Below are 17,787 nucleotides of genomic sequence, written 5' to 3' on the forward strand. Positions count from 1 at the left end.
CCTGCGTGATGCATCACAAACTTCTCACAGGCAGCTTTGCAGACGAGGATGAAACGGGAGTGATGATCAGAAGACGTGGCGGCGTTCTCTGCTTTATTCATTCATGCCTCCTCCCTCGTTCCTCTCCTGCTAACTGGCCTACATACAGCACAGGCTCACACTATCACACACTCTTGTCTTCTCCTGTCACGCTACATCACCTCTCCTCCTCCTCTTCCTCGTCTTCATCCTCAGTCCCTGTCTCACCGTTTCTGAATTGTATTCATCACATCATCTTACACTCCTCCTCCTCCCTCTCCTGCTCTCTTTTAGACTTTATCCTCCCTGACAGTGTTTTCCACATCACTGCTTCTACTATTGCAGTTTTGCAAATCAGTCTTAACATTTTGTTCGGCCTGTATACATGTTTATAAAAAGGGCTGCCCGGAAACAAATCAATTTAACATAAATTTACAAGAGAAACAATACACCCAAACTGTCCAGATGTGGAACAGTCACGACTTCACTGGTAAAAAAAACAAGCTGGTTATAAAACTGAAGCCAGACTCGATTCAGTCATTCATTAGTGGAGTTTTCTCCCTCTTCCTCCGTTGCAGCTTTTCAATTTGTCACATCTCATCAGAGTTTGTCACTAACTCTTTACTCGACCTCGTCCAATGAAAGTACTCCATGAAATTTCTAAAGTTGTGGAGACGGGAGTTGGACTTGAATCGGACTTCAGCAGCAACAGAACTCACAACTTGAGACTTAAACCTGGTAACCTGTTCAACTTCCATCCATCTATTATCTATACGGGGGGACACAAGGGCGGCTGGAGCCGATCCCAGCTGTCATTGAGCGAGAGGCGGGGTTACATCCTGGATTGGTGGTCTGTCAATCACAGGGCTGACATATAGAGACAGTCAACCAGCCACACTCACATTCAAACCTACTGGTAATTTAGAGTCACAAATTGACCTAACGAGCATGACTTTGGACTGTGGGAGGTTCGAACCCACGGCCGCTGCGATGAGGTAGTATCTGTACACGGCGTGACAACACAACTGCGAGGCTATACGGCGGCCCACATCTTGCTTGTTTACCAAAATGCCTCCACTGCAGTTTATCATGTCCATTTATCATGTTGGCTCAAAATCCATCTGAAAGAAAACACTGCATGAACAGATATTTAATATCAAATACACATATTTGGGTCTTTGCATCAAACGTTTGTGCTTTCAACCATGCTTAAAGGCTTTATATGCGATTTTTCAGACTTTAATATAATAGAAATCAAGTATCTCCTCTGAAAATAACTCTGTGAGTCATGACTGTCTACAATGGGTGTAACACCCGAGTCCCACTGTCTGTGATGCTTTCAGAGTTTTCAGAGTCCTATCTTCACTTTGTTTACATCGCCCGGATGGCCGGCTGACTCCTCCCCTCTCGTATAAAAGTTGTTTAATGGAGGGACTAGAGAAAAGAAGAATAACATACTGTACTCACTGCTTAACTGTGTTTCTAGATCACGCTCATTTCAGGTAAATTGACATGCAGTGTGAAGATACGAGCATAATAAAGATCGCTAGCATTAGCATGCTAACACAACAATGCAGCGCGAGTTGTTTTGGTTTCATGCTGGTGCTCAAGGGCGACATCTGCTGGATCAAAAAAATCACATATAAAGCCTTGAAAAGATAAAATAGATACAAAAGTGAGAGAAAAATGTTCCCATTCTGCAGCAGTGTGATGATCTTTATTCAGAGGTCACATGGGGACTCTTGACTTTATTACACGTGGTTACAATAAAGTGTTTATCTCACAGGTCGGACAGCTGCTCAAACAACCACTTCTTGTTTTCCTGATGGTCTCTCATATTTAATCTGACAACACATCGGTCAGTGTCATGGGTCGACATCATTCATTCAGAATAAAGGGCGGACAGACAACACGAGGAGAGGGTTGAAAATGGGTTTAAAGAAGTAAAAAAAAAAGTGAAAGTTCAGTTTCTGTCTGATGCAGTTTGTTATGCAATATATAAAAAGATGAATATTATCCTGAAGGGCTGGGATTTGACTTTCAGTTTTCCTCATCAGGACTCAGGAGTGGAGACGTGTTTCAGATAAATGTTGACAGCGTGTGTGTGTTTCTCTCTCTCTGACTAAAGGCTTTACTATCGCTCACTCTCCACTCCGTCTCTTTCTGCAGCTCTCACCCACTGACAAGAGCCTGGAGTTTGACAGAGACTTTCGCATCAGGCACTACGCAGGCGACGTGGTGTAAGTATCTTAACGTTTTATTTATTCAGTTGAAGCTTTTAACTGTGGCTCTACCACACATTTTTACATATTCATGCCTCGGAGCAGCAAACTCAAACCACCGTTTTTCTTCTTTTTTTTTTTTTAAACTTTTTGCCACTTGAGGAAAGACGAGCAACACTTCTTACTCTCTTACCTCTTACTTTGTGAGAATAATCATGATTCCTTATTTAAAACGGTTAAGGTTAGGAGTCACCAGATACCCAGCATTATCTTATTATCAAAATAAGATACTTTTTCCAATAAATAATTTTTGCTGCATTCTGAAGGTTTGGATTTCATGAATTTTACTTTATCGTGATGTTTGACTTTTTTATTGTCCAAGAAAAGTGTATGACATGGTTCATATGAAATCAAATCTTGACAGAAGTGCAGCGGAAAAAAAGGACAAGATTACTAAAGACTATATTATCTATGTAGAGCAGCGAAACACCCAGAATATTACAAATAAGGCTTTCACACTTGCACAAATCTCCTGAATAACTCCTGATATTTCCCTGAGGAGTTGTATATGTGAACGCAAATAGCCAATTTTTTTTGCTCTGACTTCACCCGGAGTTTCTCCTGCCTGACCCCTAGTGGTTTTTTCTGCAGTAAGTCCGAGTGGGCTGATGTGAGAAAGCAGTAGGATATTATCCGGAATTCAGCTTGAGCCAATAGGAGGGGGGGAGATAGATTTTAATCCTGTGACTGCTGCACGCCACCACTACGATCTCTGAAACATTTAGCAAAGTACTATTAAATCGTCCCCATGTAAGGTTGGATTTCCACAATTTCTGTCATTGTTTCCCTTTTTTTAAATCCATATTCAAAAGATATCAAACCAGTATAAATCTTATGAATACCAGGCAGTAAACCTTAGTGAAATGTGAGTCAAAATGTTATCATCATGCCGGATGAGGTAACACTCTGACTGCTGCATTTATGAACATCTTGCCAACTTTGGTTTTTAAAAAAAGAAAAAGATGGCTGACACCGCCTGAATGCCAGTCATCTCGTATGACCCCAAAGGGGGGGCTCAGTTTGACGACTTCATGTTAATCCTCTAAAAGAAGTCATGACTTGAAATAACTCAGCACAGACATGAGGATTACAGCTGAATAATGTGAACGAGGAAAACGTGGATCAAAGAGTGTTTTATGCGGTTACATTTCCAACATGGTTCCACATTGAAAGAGTTTAATTTAAGGCGCATGTTTGGTCATGATAGGAGGACATGTGCGTCCCACATAGTGCTCTGTAGAAGAGGTCAATGACATTAAAACATACCCTCTTTGATGTCTTTTACAGAACTACAGTGGAATAAGAAACAATTTAAATCTCCTTCATATTCAGAATAAAAGGACACACACACTCAAACGCTCAGATTAACTCTGCTGCACACACTCCGTTAATTCAACAACGTCTTCATTGAAGGACATCCACAGTACTGACAGCACCACTTCCCCACTCCCTGGAGTACTTGGACATCGTTCAAATGAATAAATCACACACGCTAAGCCCCCCCCCCCCCCCCCCCCCCAAAAAAAAAGAGCTCTCAGGGAAACATGTTGAGCCCATAAGTGTGTGTGCCACCCGGGGGAGGACTCGGGCGGAGGAGCAGGGCCGGCTGGGCAGGACCGATTGATCCCTGAGCCACTTTAGAGCGGCTCGTACGTCGTCTCACAGCAGGGGGTAAAACAGCAGGATCATCACTAACAGCGGTAATTAACTTCAAGCGGATATTAGCCTGTTGCTTTGAGGGTTAGCTCATATTTAGACTTAACTGAGACTGAAATTTATGCATGCACTTTATCAGGTACACATGCTCATTAATGCTTTAATCTTATCAGACACCGAGGGGTAACAGCTCAGGGGAGATTAAGAAGAAGCTTCTCACTGATTTATAGCTTGTAAGTAGTTGTTGCACACCAGATGTCTTAAATAAACGGAGGCCAAAAATATCGATGCCAGTCAGACAACACACGTTTGTAATGGTTTGTGTTTGACATCCTGGCTCTGACCTCATCGCTCCTTGCAGATTTGAGATGAGAAATTATTTTAAAGGTCCTAGTCGGAGTCTTCAGGTGGACGCTGAGGTGGTTTTTTGCCCTGAAAAAAAAACCGCTAAGTGGACACGGGACCTTAAGGAGGCTGTAGCCCTGGAAGTGGACTCACTGGGTTCAATTCCCACTAAGGCTTATGTCATTTTCCCGCCGCTCTCTCTCCCAAATGTTCTACTCCATCCACTGTCCTGTCCAATATTTAAAGCTAGCATATTGACATTTGAAACCCTGAATCAGATTCTCTTTCCAACATGAAGTTATAATCTAAGTTCCCAACACTTTTTTCTGCATTTCCATTTTCCTGTGTTAGAAAGATGCCCTCGATAAAGTGTCCAAGAAGTGTAAACTGTGTGTTTCAGGATTATTATTATTATAATTATGTGTGTGCACACAAATTCATGAACCTTCTCCTCTGTCTTTGCAGGTACTCAGTGGTCGGTTTCATTGATAAGAACAAAGACACTCTGTTCCAGGATTTTAAAAGGCTGCTGTATAACAGGTAGCAGCAACACACACACACACAGCTTCAATCACCCCACCTGCTGCTCTTTAATTACACGACACCCCCTCCCTGAGAAGAAAAAAAAACAGCACAGAGCTCGTACAACTAATCCCCCTTTCAGCTCCCTCTTATCCTCCTCCTCCTCCTCTTCTTCTTCAATCCTCTGGTGTTTTCTCTCTGCTGAATATTAATGTGTGGTCTAGTAATTCCTGACCTGTCTAATAAGCTCTTTTATAAAAGTCTTTATGTGGGTCAAACGGATTATTATCTGGAGAGCAGCCATAATGCTGTAGTATGGGTGCTAATAGTTTAAAAGGCAACACCGTTTTATTGATTTGATCTACATTAAGATAAAGATTCTGCAAGGTGATTCATGAACGTCTCTGACTTCAACAAATGTTTGTTTTTTTCTGTCTAGTTCTAACCCGGTGCTGAAGGCGATGTGGCCCGAGGGCAAGCTGCGCATCACCGAAGTCACGAAGAGGCCGCTGACGGCTGCAACGCTCTTCAAAAACTCCATGATCTTGTTGGTGGAGAACCTGGCCAGCAAGGTGAAGCCACATAACTTTAAATGCAGGGCCGTAGTGCAGGAAAAAAAAACACAATTTATCCATTTCTAAAATCCTGAAATAGCAGTTTTAAAGACCACCCAGAGAGTTCTCTCAACACTCCACATCACTTTAAAGCGGTGTGTGCCCTCAAACTGAGCTCCCTCTCCAAACTTCTGCTGCTTTTTCTACTTTTGTTCTATTTCATCCAGCTAAAAGGACAACTACTGTATGCACCCGTCCCCCACACATGCTTCTAAAACAAACGCAAGAAGCAGAGAAATTAGTCTCTTTTATGGTTTAGAAAATCTGCTTTGTGAAATATGGTAGTAGTAATCTGTCAAATAAAACACACAAAGAAAGATTTAGTCTAGTTATGAGCCATGTAAGCCGAGAATACACTGGACGATTTAATGCCGATTAACATGTATTTTTTGAATGATCATTAAATGTTTGGTATTTTGTTTGTCTGACTGCACACACTCGTACAGTGAGAGCAAAGCCACGAGTCCATTCCAAGACTCAGGGACTTTTTTTTCCCTGATTGTGCCTACAAAAACTGACAGACAGCATCCGAAATCACCATGGCAACTGCAGGCATGCCTGTTTAATCTGTCCTCCAACACCCCATGAAAAAAAACACTGTCAGGAAATATGTTCTTTAAGGTTTTTACTTTTTGGATGAAAGCTGAAAATCTAACAAGTTCATTAAATTACTTTCTGCTCTACAAAATACATTTCAGGAGGTTTCCATGTGTTTGAAATTAAAAGTATTTAATGAACCCACAGCTGGTTTACAGAGACAAATTGCTTCTTCTGTAATTGTTGACGTGCTGTTGCTCCCTCTAGGAACCGTACTATGTTCGCTGCATCAAACCCAACGATGTGAAGTCTCCGCTGCTGTTCGAGCAGGAGCGCTGCAGACATCAGGTGGAGTACCTCGGGCTGCTGGAGAACGTCAGAGTGCGACGAGCCGGCTTCGCCTACAGACAGACGTATCCTCGTTTTCTACAGAGGTAACAACGACATCCATACTAATCCAAGCACCCTATGTCTGAATGTGTCACATTACGTTCCAGTTTTTTGTTTATTGTATCGTAAAAAACTTAATCAGCAGATTATTATCCTGCTTAAAGGAGCGATATGTGACTCTGACACCTAGTGTTTAAAATGGGTACTGCGGTTCAAAATTCAAAACTTTGGAGAGCATTTAAAACCTTAAGAAGTAAAATAGATTATACGTCACCAAACAAAAGCAGAAAATCTTCAAATTCGAGACGAGTGTGACATTTAACAAATAAAATGACTTTTTTTTTACATGAAAGAAATATCTCAAACAAAACATTGGCTAAATGCGAGGTGCAGAAATAAATCCTGCAGACCGAGGTGTTTATGAAGCTTGATGACTCTCACTGCCATACACAGATATGATCACAGCCAACTGGATTAGCGCACTAATCCAGCGATACAGTGGATTATCTGCAAAGCAAAGGGAAATCATCATAAATCATTACAATACTTTTAAATACAGCAAGACTTGATAACACCCCCCACATTTAAAGCGCAAGTTTTTCTCCTCTTGAGAGAGAGATGAAAAAAAGAGTCAGTTTGTTTTCTGTCACATCAGGGCGACACTTTGGAAACTATCAGTGGACAGATGTTGATCCTCGGAGTCTGAAATGTCACTTCTTGTTTCCCTGTGACGGACGAATAGGGGCGATACAACAACACTAGAGTCAAGCGAATAGCCTTCCTCAAGTCAGATAAGACCCAGAATCCTTTGCTCACATATTGTCCTTGCACACATAAAAAGCCCATTGTGTAACAGATAAGATCTTCAGCATTACAAGCTGGTTTAGATTTGATTTCTTTTATGATAATCTCCGTTACAAGCCTCTAAGTCGACATCTATCTCCCTATGATTCGATCCAAAGAGCATCACACTGTGTTAGGATTTGTCCCGCCCTAATGGTCAATGACACACTCACATAAACAGATAGTAAACACCCACTTGTTGCAGCCTTGTCCTTGTTCCCCAGCTGTCACATTTGCACACTGCCCTCGTATGATCTGTCATGTTGGAAGGAGGATTAGATAATGAGTCTTTTGCATAACATGCTAAAAAGAAGTCCGACTCCAGTATCACTCCAATCCCTCTCCCTCTCTGATGTTTTTTAGTCTTGGTATTATATCACAGCCTTGCCAGTGGGTCGGCGGTGAAATGACACAGGGGATTCAGTCTGTTGAAATCCTGGAAGACCCAGAGCTGACTCCAAACAGCCGAATAATCTGTATTATTTAGAGATTTTCCTTGAATTTTAATTTGCTTTAAAGGTCCCATATTATGCTTTTTCTGGTTTTATATGCCCTTTAGTGTGCTTTCCAAGTGTCCTGTGCATGTTTAGGCACATCTATGTGCAAAAATTCAAAGTCGGCGGAAACGCGTCTTCTCCTACGTCCTCCTGTTAGCTGTAGCATTAGCTGCATGTAACGCTCGGTTCTAGCCCCCCTCGATAAAAATTTGTCAGTCCGACGTCATTGTCAGTGTGATATCACTGATCTAAGACCATTGGCTCGTTGTAGCAAGCCCTGCAGCTCATGTTGCACGCACGTTAACTTCTGTAGCACGCTCACGATATGCCATAGCCTGCGGTAGCACGGTAGTGCTAAGGTGCTAATGTTTATGCTCCCCTCGGAGCCAAAGTGGCTGCATTCCCAATATGGTAAAAGAGGCGGGACATTTCCGAGAACCGTGCTGAGCAACTGACCAATAACGACAGAGCGGATCGGCAGACCAATCAGAGCAGACTTGGCCCACGTGAGGTCTAACAGTGTGGGCTCAACAGAGTGCAGCTGATGGACTCAGAGCGTAGAGGGAGCAAGGAGGAGCAGTTCATGAAAACAGACACTTTTTTCGGACTTTATCTTTTGTGAACGTACAAAAGTAGGAACATAGATTAAATATACAAACCCCAAAAAGGGCATAATATGACCTCTTTAAAGGTGTAATAACTCAGCCGACACTGAAATGACCCTTCAGAGAATAAATTGACCCCCTATCCCCCCCTGAATTGGGCTCCAGGAGCACTGCACAAAAATGAAATAATGCGTTAGTTTTGCATGCTGCAAAGTCTCATGTTCAGGAGGGTGTCCAGACTTTTTTTTGACTGAGGAGGCCCAACTGGGGAACTGACTTATGCAGGGGTGGCCTGAAGTGGGATGTGCGCACAAATATATATAAATTATCTATATCATATCTACTTTATAACACAAGATAATGGATCCATTAGGTTCATGTTTTAATGACACAAAAATAAGAGTTATGTTACAGTCAGAATTTAGAGTTCTGAAAAACTCCTGCACAGTCTAACTAATCAGATTTCCAGGGGGAACCCATGCCATCCTTGGCCACCCATCTGGACACGCCCTTGCTCATGTTGACTCATATAAAGAGAGACGACCATAAAAACTCACCTGGAGAGACTTTTTCTCTTCCTAAAGCGATGATGTGATGTGTGAGGAAATGAACGAAAAGCCAAATTAAACGAGCACAGAGGAGACATTAATTATTCACTTACCAAGTCTGGATTTTTAATTATAACAGGCAAGGCAATTCAAAGGGGTTTACAGAGTAATATAAAACACAATAGAAAAACAGATTTACAATTAAAAAGAGCGATAAAACAGCACAGAGCACACAGAAACATAAAAAACAGATTTGTTTTCTTAAGAAGTGGGAGTAAAAGAGTCACTGTGATTCATTCCTCACTGAAAGTGTCTGTGTTGTTCATTGTGAATGAACCTCATAAAAAGCTTTAAACGTATTTAATGTTAGTAAACAATGTGGCATATTTTGGTGGGCGGGGCTTAGCTGGAGGTAAAACAGTCCTCCAGACAGACCTTAACAGACGTTAGTCAACGTTAACTAGTAAGTTATTTGTTTTTTTGTGATCGACAATGGTGGAAGTTTTTGACTTCCGGGGCTTCTGCAGTTCGCCTCAAGTGGACACTCGATGAACTGCAGGATTTTGCACTTCCACATTAGCATTAGCTTACTTTTTCAACCCCGGAGGAGGTTGCTGTTAGCATAAGTTAACAACACATGAAGAGAGTTTGCAGAAAGTTGCTGATTTCCTGCTGGAAAGTTGAAGCATCAAACAGTATCTGCATTCTTGGAGAATTTCATGCAACATTTGGTTTGGGCTAATTTAAGTGTCATTAATCAAAATAATATAGTTGGGTTCAGATGTATGTGTCCTAAATTTTGTGAGGGACGAACATCCTGCAGCTGATCAGAAATACATGTTTGATATTCTTGTTAACTCTGTTCCTACTTGAAGCTTCTTCATGCAGTTGTTTCAGGTATTTTAAAGGAATTCATTTGTTTAGCTGTGCTCTGATGTATTTCCTGATGTGTCTTCTTTGTTCCCTGATTCAGGTACAAGATGATCTCAGAGTTCACGTGGCCAAACCACGACCTTAAATCAGACAAAGATGCCGTGAAGAGGCTCCTGCAGGGCTGTGGATTCGACCACGACGCGGCCTACGGAAAAACCAAAGTCTTCATCCGCACACCGCGTACCCTCTTCAGCCTGGAGGAGCAGCGGGTAGAGATGGTCCAGAGGATCGTCCTCTTCCTCCAGAAGGTGAGTCAGACCACATCATGGCTCAGTGTGAGCTCAGATTTCTCATTAGTGCGCCCTGTTTGTCTGCTGATCTGTTGTTGCCAGCATGTGGATGTAATTGTCCTAATGCTGCTGTGTTTGTTTCCATTATATTGTCTTAATTCTTTTAAAGACATGGGAGGCTGTGAAACTGAATTGCTCTTCTGGGATAAATAAAGTCATCTGAATCTTAAAATGAAAATTATTGATGCATAATTGCACTGAATCCATGTAAGATTTGCTACTTGTGATCATTTCCCTGCCAGATGTTCGAGGCAGAGGTTTTGAGAAGCCGCCCTCCTGCCTCTGATTACATTTCTTTCTTTTCTAAATCACGTTTTCTTCCTCCTAATTTTGCCGAAGAATTTGAACGAGTTTACCGAACTAAAACTAAAAATCCTTTTTCAGTATGTTATGATCTTCAAAGAGTTCCCATTTGTGAACATTTGTCATTATGAATACCTCTTAAGTGCCAGTAATCAAAAGCTATTCTTTGACAAAGGGCCCCGGTCGGTCATGAGGAGTCCTGTTCTCCTCTTCTCATTGAAATTCAGCAGCCTTGTTCTGCATGTCAATAACCTCAGAGACTCAAATGTTCATACCCGTTACACGATCTCTGAGGTATTTTTTAAACTAATCTAATCTTGTTTTATGTGCTACAGTCTCTTACAGCTCTCAAGGTGAAAGTCTCTTTTATTTCTCACATGACATCAAAAGAAGCTAGGCTACATAGCAGCCTTAGAATTCCAAGCCTTAGTGACAAGTAGGTGGCTTTTACAGTTGCATACAGTTGTAGAGTTGGTTTAAAAACAGGCCAACAGCTGATCTTCTAGTACTTATTAAGTGTTGCTAGTATACACAGCATGCATAGTGCAAATATTTCCATAAACAGACCTGTACACAGAAGATGTGGAGAGAGTGAAATCTTTCCTGCAAAATGTGAAAATTTGCTCAGGAACGTGATGTTTCAGTTGGATTATATTGAGTGTTTGGTGGGTGGGTGTCGAGACTCTTTTAGACTCTTCTGGTTGTTCCTGGTTATCGACTTTATTATTTTCTGGTTGTTATTGCTGCTGCTCTTTGCAATATATACCTGTATTGTTTGTACTGCCTGAAATATGTGAGACTGAAATTAAAATCTTCTCAGAGTGATACTGCACCACTTAAAGGAGCAATATGTAACTCTGACCCCCTAGTGTTTAAAATGGGTACTGCAGTCCAAATTCAAAACATTATAGAGAGCTGTCTCTCCCCCCCCCCCCCCCCCTCCTCTCTAGAGTCCATGCTCACACAGGTCACCATGTGGTGGACTCTGAAGCTTCAGTGTTTATCCAGCTCTGCATGGGTCTGTAAACCTTTCTGTGTTCTAACCTCTCTCCATTTTTCAAAAAGCATCTCCAATATTGATCCTAGTTTGAGCACGTTTCTGCTCGTGGAGCTTATTAGAAACATGCAGAGGCTTTTTAGGTCGGGAACAATCACTTCTATCTGAACCACTTCTCTTGACCCGCTTCCATCGCTGCAACACCTGTTGACCTGATAACTGCTCTCATATCTGGCAAACAGAGGGGCGTCCAAAACGGCCGTGTGGGGGTGTGTCTTAAAAGCGCCTACCTTCTCTGGTCCAAACAAATCCAGAGCATTCAGGAGCAGAATCTAAAGTTAGAAGGAGGACATACTGGCTGCTGCATTGTTGTCAGAGAAGCCAGCACTTCAACATAGCATGTTTCCATTTACTTCCTGACAATGTTTTTATGATTAGCTGTGAATATTGATCCCTCTCTGTGCTCTCAGTAGCTGCTTTGGCAGTCATTGGGTCATTTTGTTGACACTCTCAGGCAGAAATGTCTGTGTCTTTGTATGATTATGGTGCACACGCTGACACATGTCAGATCTGTACACACAGCGAGCATTGTGTGACTTTTGATAGATTGAGAGAGATATGTTTGTACATGTGGTGTTCTGCTCTGTCTGGCTGTCAAACTGAAGATTGCTCTATGCAAATTTCCCCGGATGCCAACGGTGTTATCTCTGAGTGACAGGCAGGAGATTGTGCACACTCTGCATACATCATCCCATCACTAACGGCGCGTCAACGACCGTACACCTGGGAGCCGTTATGATTGACACTTAAGACAGTTTTCCCATCTTGTCGTTAGATGAGTATTATAAGTGTTTGGCTATGATTTCCCCCCCCTCCCCCCCCCCCCCCCCCCCCAAACCAAATGCAGACTTGAGTATTTTCTGATACTGAGTACCCCTTGACTCAAAACCCTAAAGGAATCCTGACAAAAAACACAGGTAGAGCTTTTTTTTTTTTTGCATTTTATGATCTGAAACCATTTGGCAGCTGGGAAGTCTTCTGTTTTTTAAGAGAAGACACAAGCAGCTTTAACGAGGTGTTTATAAATCATGGTGTCAGATTTGGGGCTAACTCGCCCCTGCAGTATTCGAGGCTGTATCGGGCACATTTCTGATACAGGTATCCACAGTGGAACACCTTCAATGACAGTCATGTGGTTGCATTCCTGCACACCATGTTGGTTTTGTGTCTACCTTTCTCCCCTCGCTCTCAGACATGAAACGGTTCTCCGGCCAAATTAACTTCTGTTGTGGATTGATTGGTTGACCTCTCTATTGATCTGTGTGACCCTCCTTCGTCGGCTATTCCCACAGACACACCAGACGACTGCTGCTCCTCCTCCTCCTCCTCCTCCTCCTCTCCCTCAGGAGAATCTTATCTTGTATCACGCAGGATAAGCAGGCTTTTGATAACGAAGGGAAAGCCCGGAGGAGTCGCACCAAGACAAACATGTCAGCGCGGCAGAGGTGTCGGAGCAGCAGTATTTAATCTTACCCCTCAGTCAATGTGAAGGCCGTGCATGCCGTATGCACTCACTGACACGCACAATCAAATAATGGTGCGACAGCAAAAATCGACTCCTGTATCTATCAGTCTGTTACTCCTCACACAAACATCCCAGCCTGAGTCTGATCTGCTGCGCCAAGAAATCCCCTTATCAGCACCTGGCACACCACGCCAACTTCTGCCAGTCGGGGGGGGCCGCAGCGCCAGGGCTGTCAGAGGCTCAGACACACTCCCAGTGCGTCTGTTTGCCTCCTGGATTTATAATAATACCCAACGTGCACCATCACACAAAAAATAAACACAGTCTGTGATCGGCCCACTTCCTACAGGCAGGTCGAGTGGTCCCTTGTAGTTCCTCTGCCTTCAGATTGTGTTTTTCTTGCAGCTTTTATCTCCCTGCTTTCAAGTTCAGCGGAAATAATCGAATTAGTTACCGATCGGAAATCACAAGAAGGCAACAACAACTCAGAAAGTCGGAGACTCAAAGAGACATTTACAGAGGATAAACTTGATTTCTGCTTCATTTATGTGTAAAATGTCGCACATTCTTACCCTTAAATGTGCCATATTGAGCCATGCAGTTCATCTAAATCTGCAGATGGTTAATGGTAACAGTCTAACCATAAAGGAAACATTGAAAGAAACATGAAAGGCAAGGCAAGTTTATTTATATCGCACATTTCAACAAGGCAATTCAAAGTGCTTCACACAAGACATTAAAAAGCATCATGACAGAGGAAAGAAAAGAAACATTAAAACAGAAAATTAAAAAATCACCGAAATTGTTAAATCTGAAAATATGTTCAAATAAAAATAATTCAAATGAAATAAATAAAGTAAAAATATAAAAATAGTTAAAAGTTACAGTGCAGAGTTTAAAATCTTATTAAAGCTGTTTAATGAAAGGCAGCTGTAAACAGGTGAGTCTTCAACCTGGATTTAAAAGAGCTGAGAGTTTCAGCAGACCTGCAGTTTTCTGGGAGTTTGTTCCAGATGTAAGGAGCATAGAAACTGAACGCTGCTTCTCCATGTTTGGTTCTGACTCTGGGGACAGAGAGCAGACCTGTCCCAGACGACCTCAGCGGTCTGGATGGTTCGTAATTAATCAGGAGGTCACAAATGTATTTTGGCCCTAAACCATTAAGCACTTTCAAAACCAGCAGCAGGATTTTAAAACACACAAATGAAATGTCACAAACAAAAAAGAGTATATGTTGTACAAACAAAGCACATAAGCCTAAGAAGTACACGAGCACAAGAACTAATATACACTCAAAGAAAAACATAACCACTGTCCAAATGATGACTGTAAGTGTGATACAGAGACTCGCTCTGAGGATAAAGTGTTCCAGGTATGTGCTGATTTAAGAGGAAACGCTGACAGCCTGAAGGTACTTTTTTTATTCACCTTAAATCTCTCTTTCTTCATGCAGCTTTGTTGGAGGAGGTCGTTGCTCCTTTTGGACTTTTCCCCCCACAAACCTGGTTTCTTGTTTTTCCCACAAGACCTGGCTACACTGTCCAGCCCCCTCCTTTGTGTGCTTCACCTCACATCATCATTTCTCTTATGTGCTCCTACATAATCCGACCTGTCTTCCCGTCCTGAAATGTATCGCACTCAGCCCCGTGTGCATTATCAGTGATTGCTCTACATCCTCCTGTGTTCAATCCTCCACCTCCTCCTTCTACAAAGCGATCAAATTATTACCACTTTATGAAACTGGAAGAAAAAGGCTCCCCAATCAAACATAAATACAGATGTTTTAAATTAAACATAAGCCTCTCCCCCCCACACACACCTTCTCTCTGTGGTAAAAATGAATATTTCATAAATTCAAGCTCAGCCATCCACATCACATTAACTCTCTCCGCTTGTCAGAGCAGCCATGATGACGAGAAGGGGAGACTCCCCCCCTCGTGTATTCTGAGCTGCCGTCTTAATTGCTTTCCAAAGCTTTACATAGTCTCTGTGCGGCGCTGGGTTTGTCAGACGAGGAGAGTTTTATATCCTGGGGTAGGCGGCTTTCACAACTCGGCCACGGGGGGATTCAAGCTGAATGAAAAAGACCAGAAAGAGATAGAGACGTATTTTTTTTATTGGATAACTCGTGTTTTTGAGGCAGTTAATTGTGCAGGAATAGATGAAATCTGAAGTTTTTTCGGACATGAAAAGGTAGTTTCATCTATGGGCAGCCCTCTTGTGAATAACAGGCTTCTTCTCGCCTTGTTAGCTCTGCCTCTCCTCTGCTCAACTGTCCAGAACTGATCCGTCTCTCAGCAGAAACATGATCCCTAATCCTTCGATTGATCCCCCCCCCCCCCCCCGAACCTGCAAAGTGTTTCAGTTATCATCAAAAGCAATCACTTCTGCTAAACCTTCAGTGTGTGAGAATGAACCTGCAGATCAAAGCAGGACGGTTTAAGGTTTTTTTTGTCACAATAATACAGCTAGCTTTTGGGAGAGAGAGAGAAAAAATTAGCTTCTTACTTTCTCTGAGAAAAGACGACTTTTTTCTAATCATGTTGCGTCACCACTGAGTCTTTGTTTCAGTAGAAAACATTTAGTGAGTTCTTTTGTACCGTGAATAATGAAGCCTAATTTGCAAACGTCCTATTTTGCATGCAGCGTGTATTATACTGCCACTTACACTGCCCTCTGTCATGTAATCATTTCCAGTTTGAAGGCATATTTCATAACAAACCTACAAGGGCTCCACACTCACGTTGGGCTTCCTGTTCTTTATGAAGCTGGAGCCTTATGTCAGAGCATAAAAGTTTTGGCAAGTTAAAAGTATAACTCTGAAAGGATGTAAACTTTGGGTTTCTCCATGGCAACCGATGTGTGGCTCACAGTGATTCAGCCACTTTCGTTTTGCTTCCAACCCAAACATGGAAACACATTAAAATAATATTTTTCCAAACAGGGTCTACGACTAGCGGCCAAAGGGTTTAGGATGCTGACCGTGAAACTGGTTTCAGCTTTGCAAATGCAACAAATCCCATTCAACATGTTTTTTTAGACTTCAAAGGAATATGTATGCTTATCTTTTTTTTTTTAGAAGAGAAGAGGCTTTATTAAAGCAATGCTGTAAACAGAGGTGCTGCTTGTCAACAGGCAACGGGGCCCTCCAAGGGCTGACAAACTTTGAACCACAGCAGTATTTCAAACTGTGCAAATTTTGAAATGACTGTAGGAAAACTCCCTCTTGTTGCCCTGCTAAGCGTATCATACATTATTCCTGTTAAAAACACTGAAGGAAAATTAAGAGGAATTTTCTGTCTGGGAGTGAAAACAGCACAATGTTGGTTGGAGGGGCCCACCATGCATTTTTGCCTAGGGCCCCAACAGACTCTAGAATCGCCACAGTCTATAAAGGCTTGGGTTGGGATCTTGGAGGGTCACTGTTTCAAGCCCTGTATGGAAACTGTGTCAGATACGGAAAGTGGGATAGAGGGAGATGCAACAAGAAAGAAAGAGATGGATAAAGACAAACAGAGCAACAACAACAACAATGAAAAAGAACAACAATTTCAGTAATAATGGTAAAGTATGTGTAGTATGCTGAGTGTGTTAAAGTCTTTATATGTGATTTTTCACACTTAAATGTAGAATTCAAGTATATCCTCTGAAAATAACTCTTAGTTTGTTTACATCGCCGGGACGGCCGGCTGACTCCTCCCCTCGTGTATAAAAGTTGTTTAATTGAGGGACTAGAGAAAAGAAGAATAACATACTGTACTCACTGCTTAACTGTGTTTCTAGATCACGCTCATTTCAGGTAAATTTACATGCAGTGTGAAGATACGAGCATCATAAAGATCACTAGCATTAGCATGCTAACACAACAATGCAGCGCGAGTTGTTTTGGTTTCATGCTGGTGCTCAAGGGCGACATCTGCTGGATCAAAAAATCACATATAAAGCCTTTAAGAGACTGATCAGCCTACAGCTGCCTCACACTTCAGAATATTTTAACAAAGAGTCTTTCAGCTCGTCTCAAACACTCGTAACACTACGGCTCCCAAACATATACTTATTTATTTTCTATGTGCATAAAGGAACACAACGTTTCGAGCCTGTCTTTCAGCTTGGCTCACATAACTTCATAGGAAGCTGTAGCATTCATAAATATAATCCAGTCCTTATAGCGAGGTGTGTTTGAGTCTTTTCAGTTCTTTTAATATAATCCTGGCCGCATTAAGAAAGCCTGCCAGGGCTAACCCAAATCGTCCCTTCATGAGTCGAGCTTTCAATATGTTTAAATGATGTGTGTTACTTTAAGCACATCCTGCTGACCGGTGGCAAAATTCCTCCGATCTATGCCGTGCGGTCACAATCTAATTGATGGATGGGCCATTCAGAGGCATTCAATTATATCTCCAATCCTGTCCCCTCTAATTAGACTGCAGCATTAGAACACATTGGTTTCACATCAGTGTCCTGTACATTACTGCAGAGCTTGATGTTTAAATGGCATTACACTGGGAGCTTGATTGAAGGAGCGAGAGTCCTGTGTGGTGCTGTTTGGTGACACCGCCTCTGTGCTGCTCATTGAAGCTCTTTATTGATTTATGCTAATAGCTGCTGGCCTGATCCTCGGCCCAGCATGGTCAGAGCACGTTGCAGCCTCACCAAATTGTGTCACACACTTTTGATTCGCGCGCTCCCTCCCCCCCCTCCCCCCCCCCCCCTCCTCCACAATGTGCATCGAGCATGTCACTGGAAAACCGGCTCGATATCCCCAGAGGATGTGGAAACTCAGGCGTTCAGCAGCGGATTGCAGTCAAGTGTGTCAATGGCACAGACCCACCGATCTGTCTTTTCCGTGTTGGAATTTGGGTGTAGGTGACAGCAAGGTGAA

At 42.4% G+C, this 17,787-nt stretch overlaps 1 protein-coding gene and 1 long non-coding RNA gene across 3 annotated transcripts in view; one reads left to right on the forward strand and one right to left on the reverse strand.

Annotated features, from left to right (window-relative positions):
- The window catches only part of LOC132955552 (uncharacterized), a 735,720-nt gene that overhangs the window by 163,615 nt on the left and 554,318 nt on the right, over window positions 1–17,787 (reverse strand). The window lies entirely within an intron of this gene.
- Window positions 1–17,787, forward strand: part of myo1d (myosin 1D) — a 123,640-nt gene that overhangs the window by 48,995 nt on the left and 56,858 nt on the right. Inside the window, exons 12-16 of the mRNA XM_061028411.1 lie at window positions 2,188–2,258; window positions 4,767–4,841; window positions 5,263–5,395; window positions 6,242–6,408; window positions 9,831–10,038. Of these exons, the coding sequence (XP_060884394.1) occupies window positions 2,188–2,258; window positions 4,767–4,841; window positions 5,263–5,395; window positions 6,242–6,408; window positions 9,831–10,038 (654 nt within the window). The remainder of the gene's footprint in view (window positions 1–2,187; window positions 2,259–4,766; window positions 4,842–5,262; window positions 5,396–6,241; window positions 6,409–9,830; window positions 10,039–17,787) is intronic.

Source organism: Labrus mixtus, chromosome 21, assembly GCF_963584025.1.
Source record: "Labrus mixtus chromosome 21, fLabMix1.1, whole genome shotgun sequence".
NCBI lineage: Eukaryota > Metazoa > Chordata > Actinopteri > Labriformes > Labridae > Labrus > Labrus mixtus.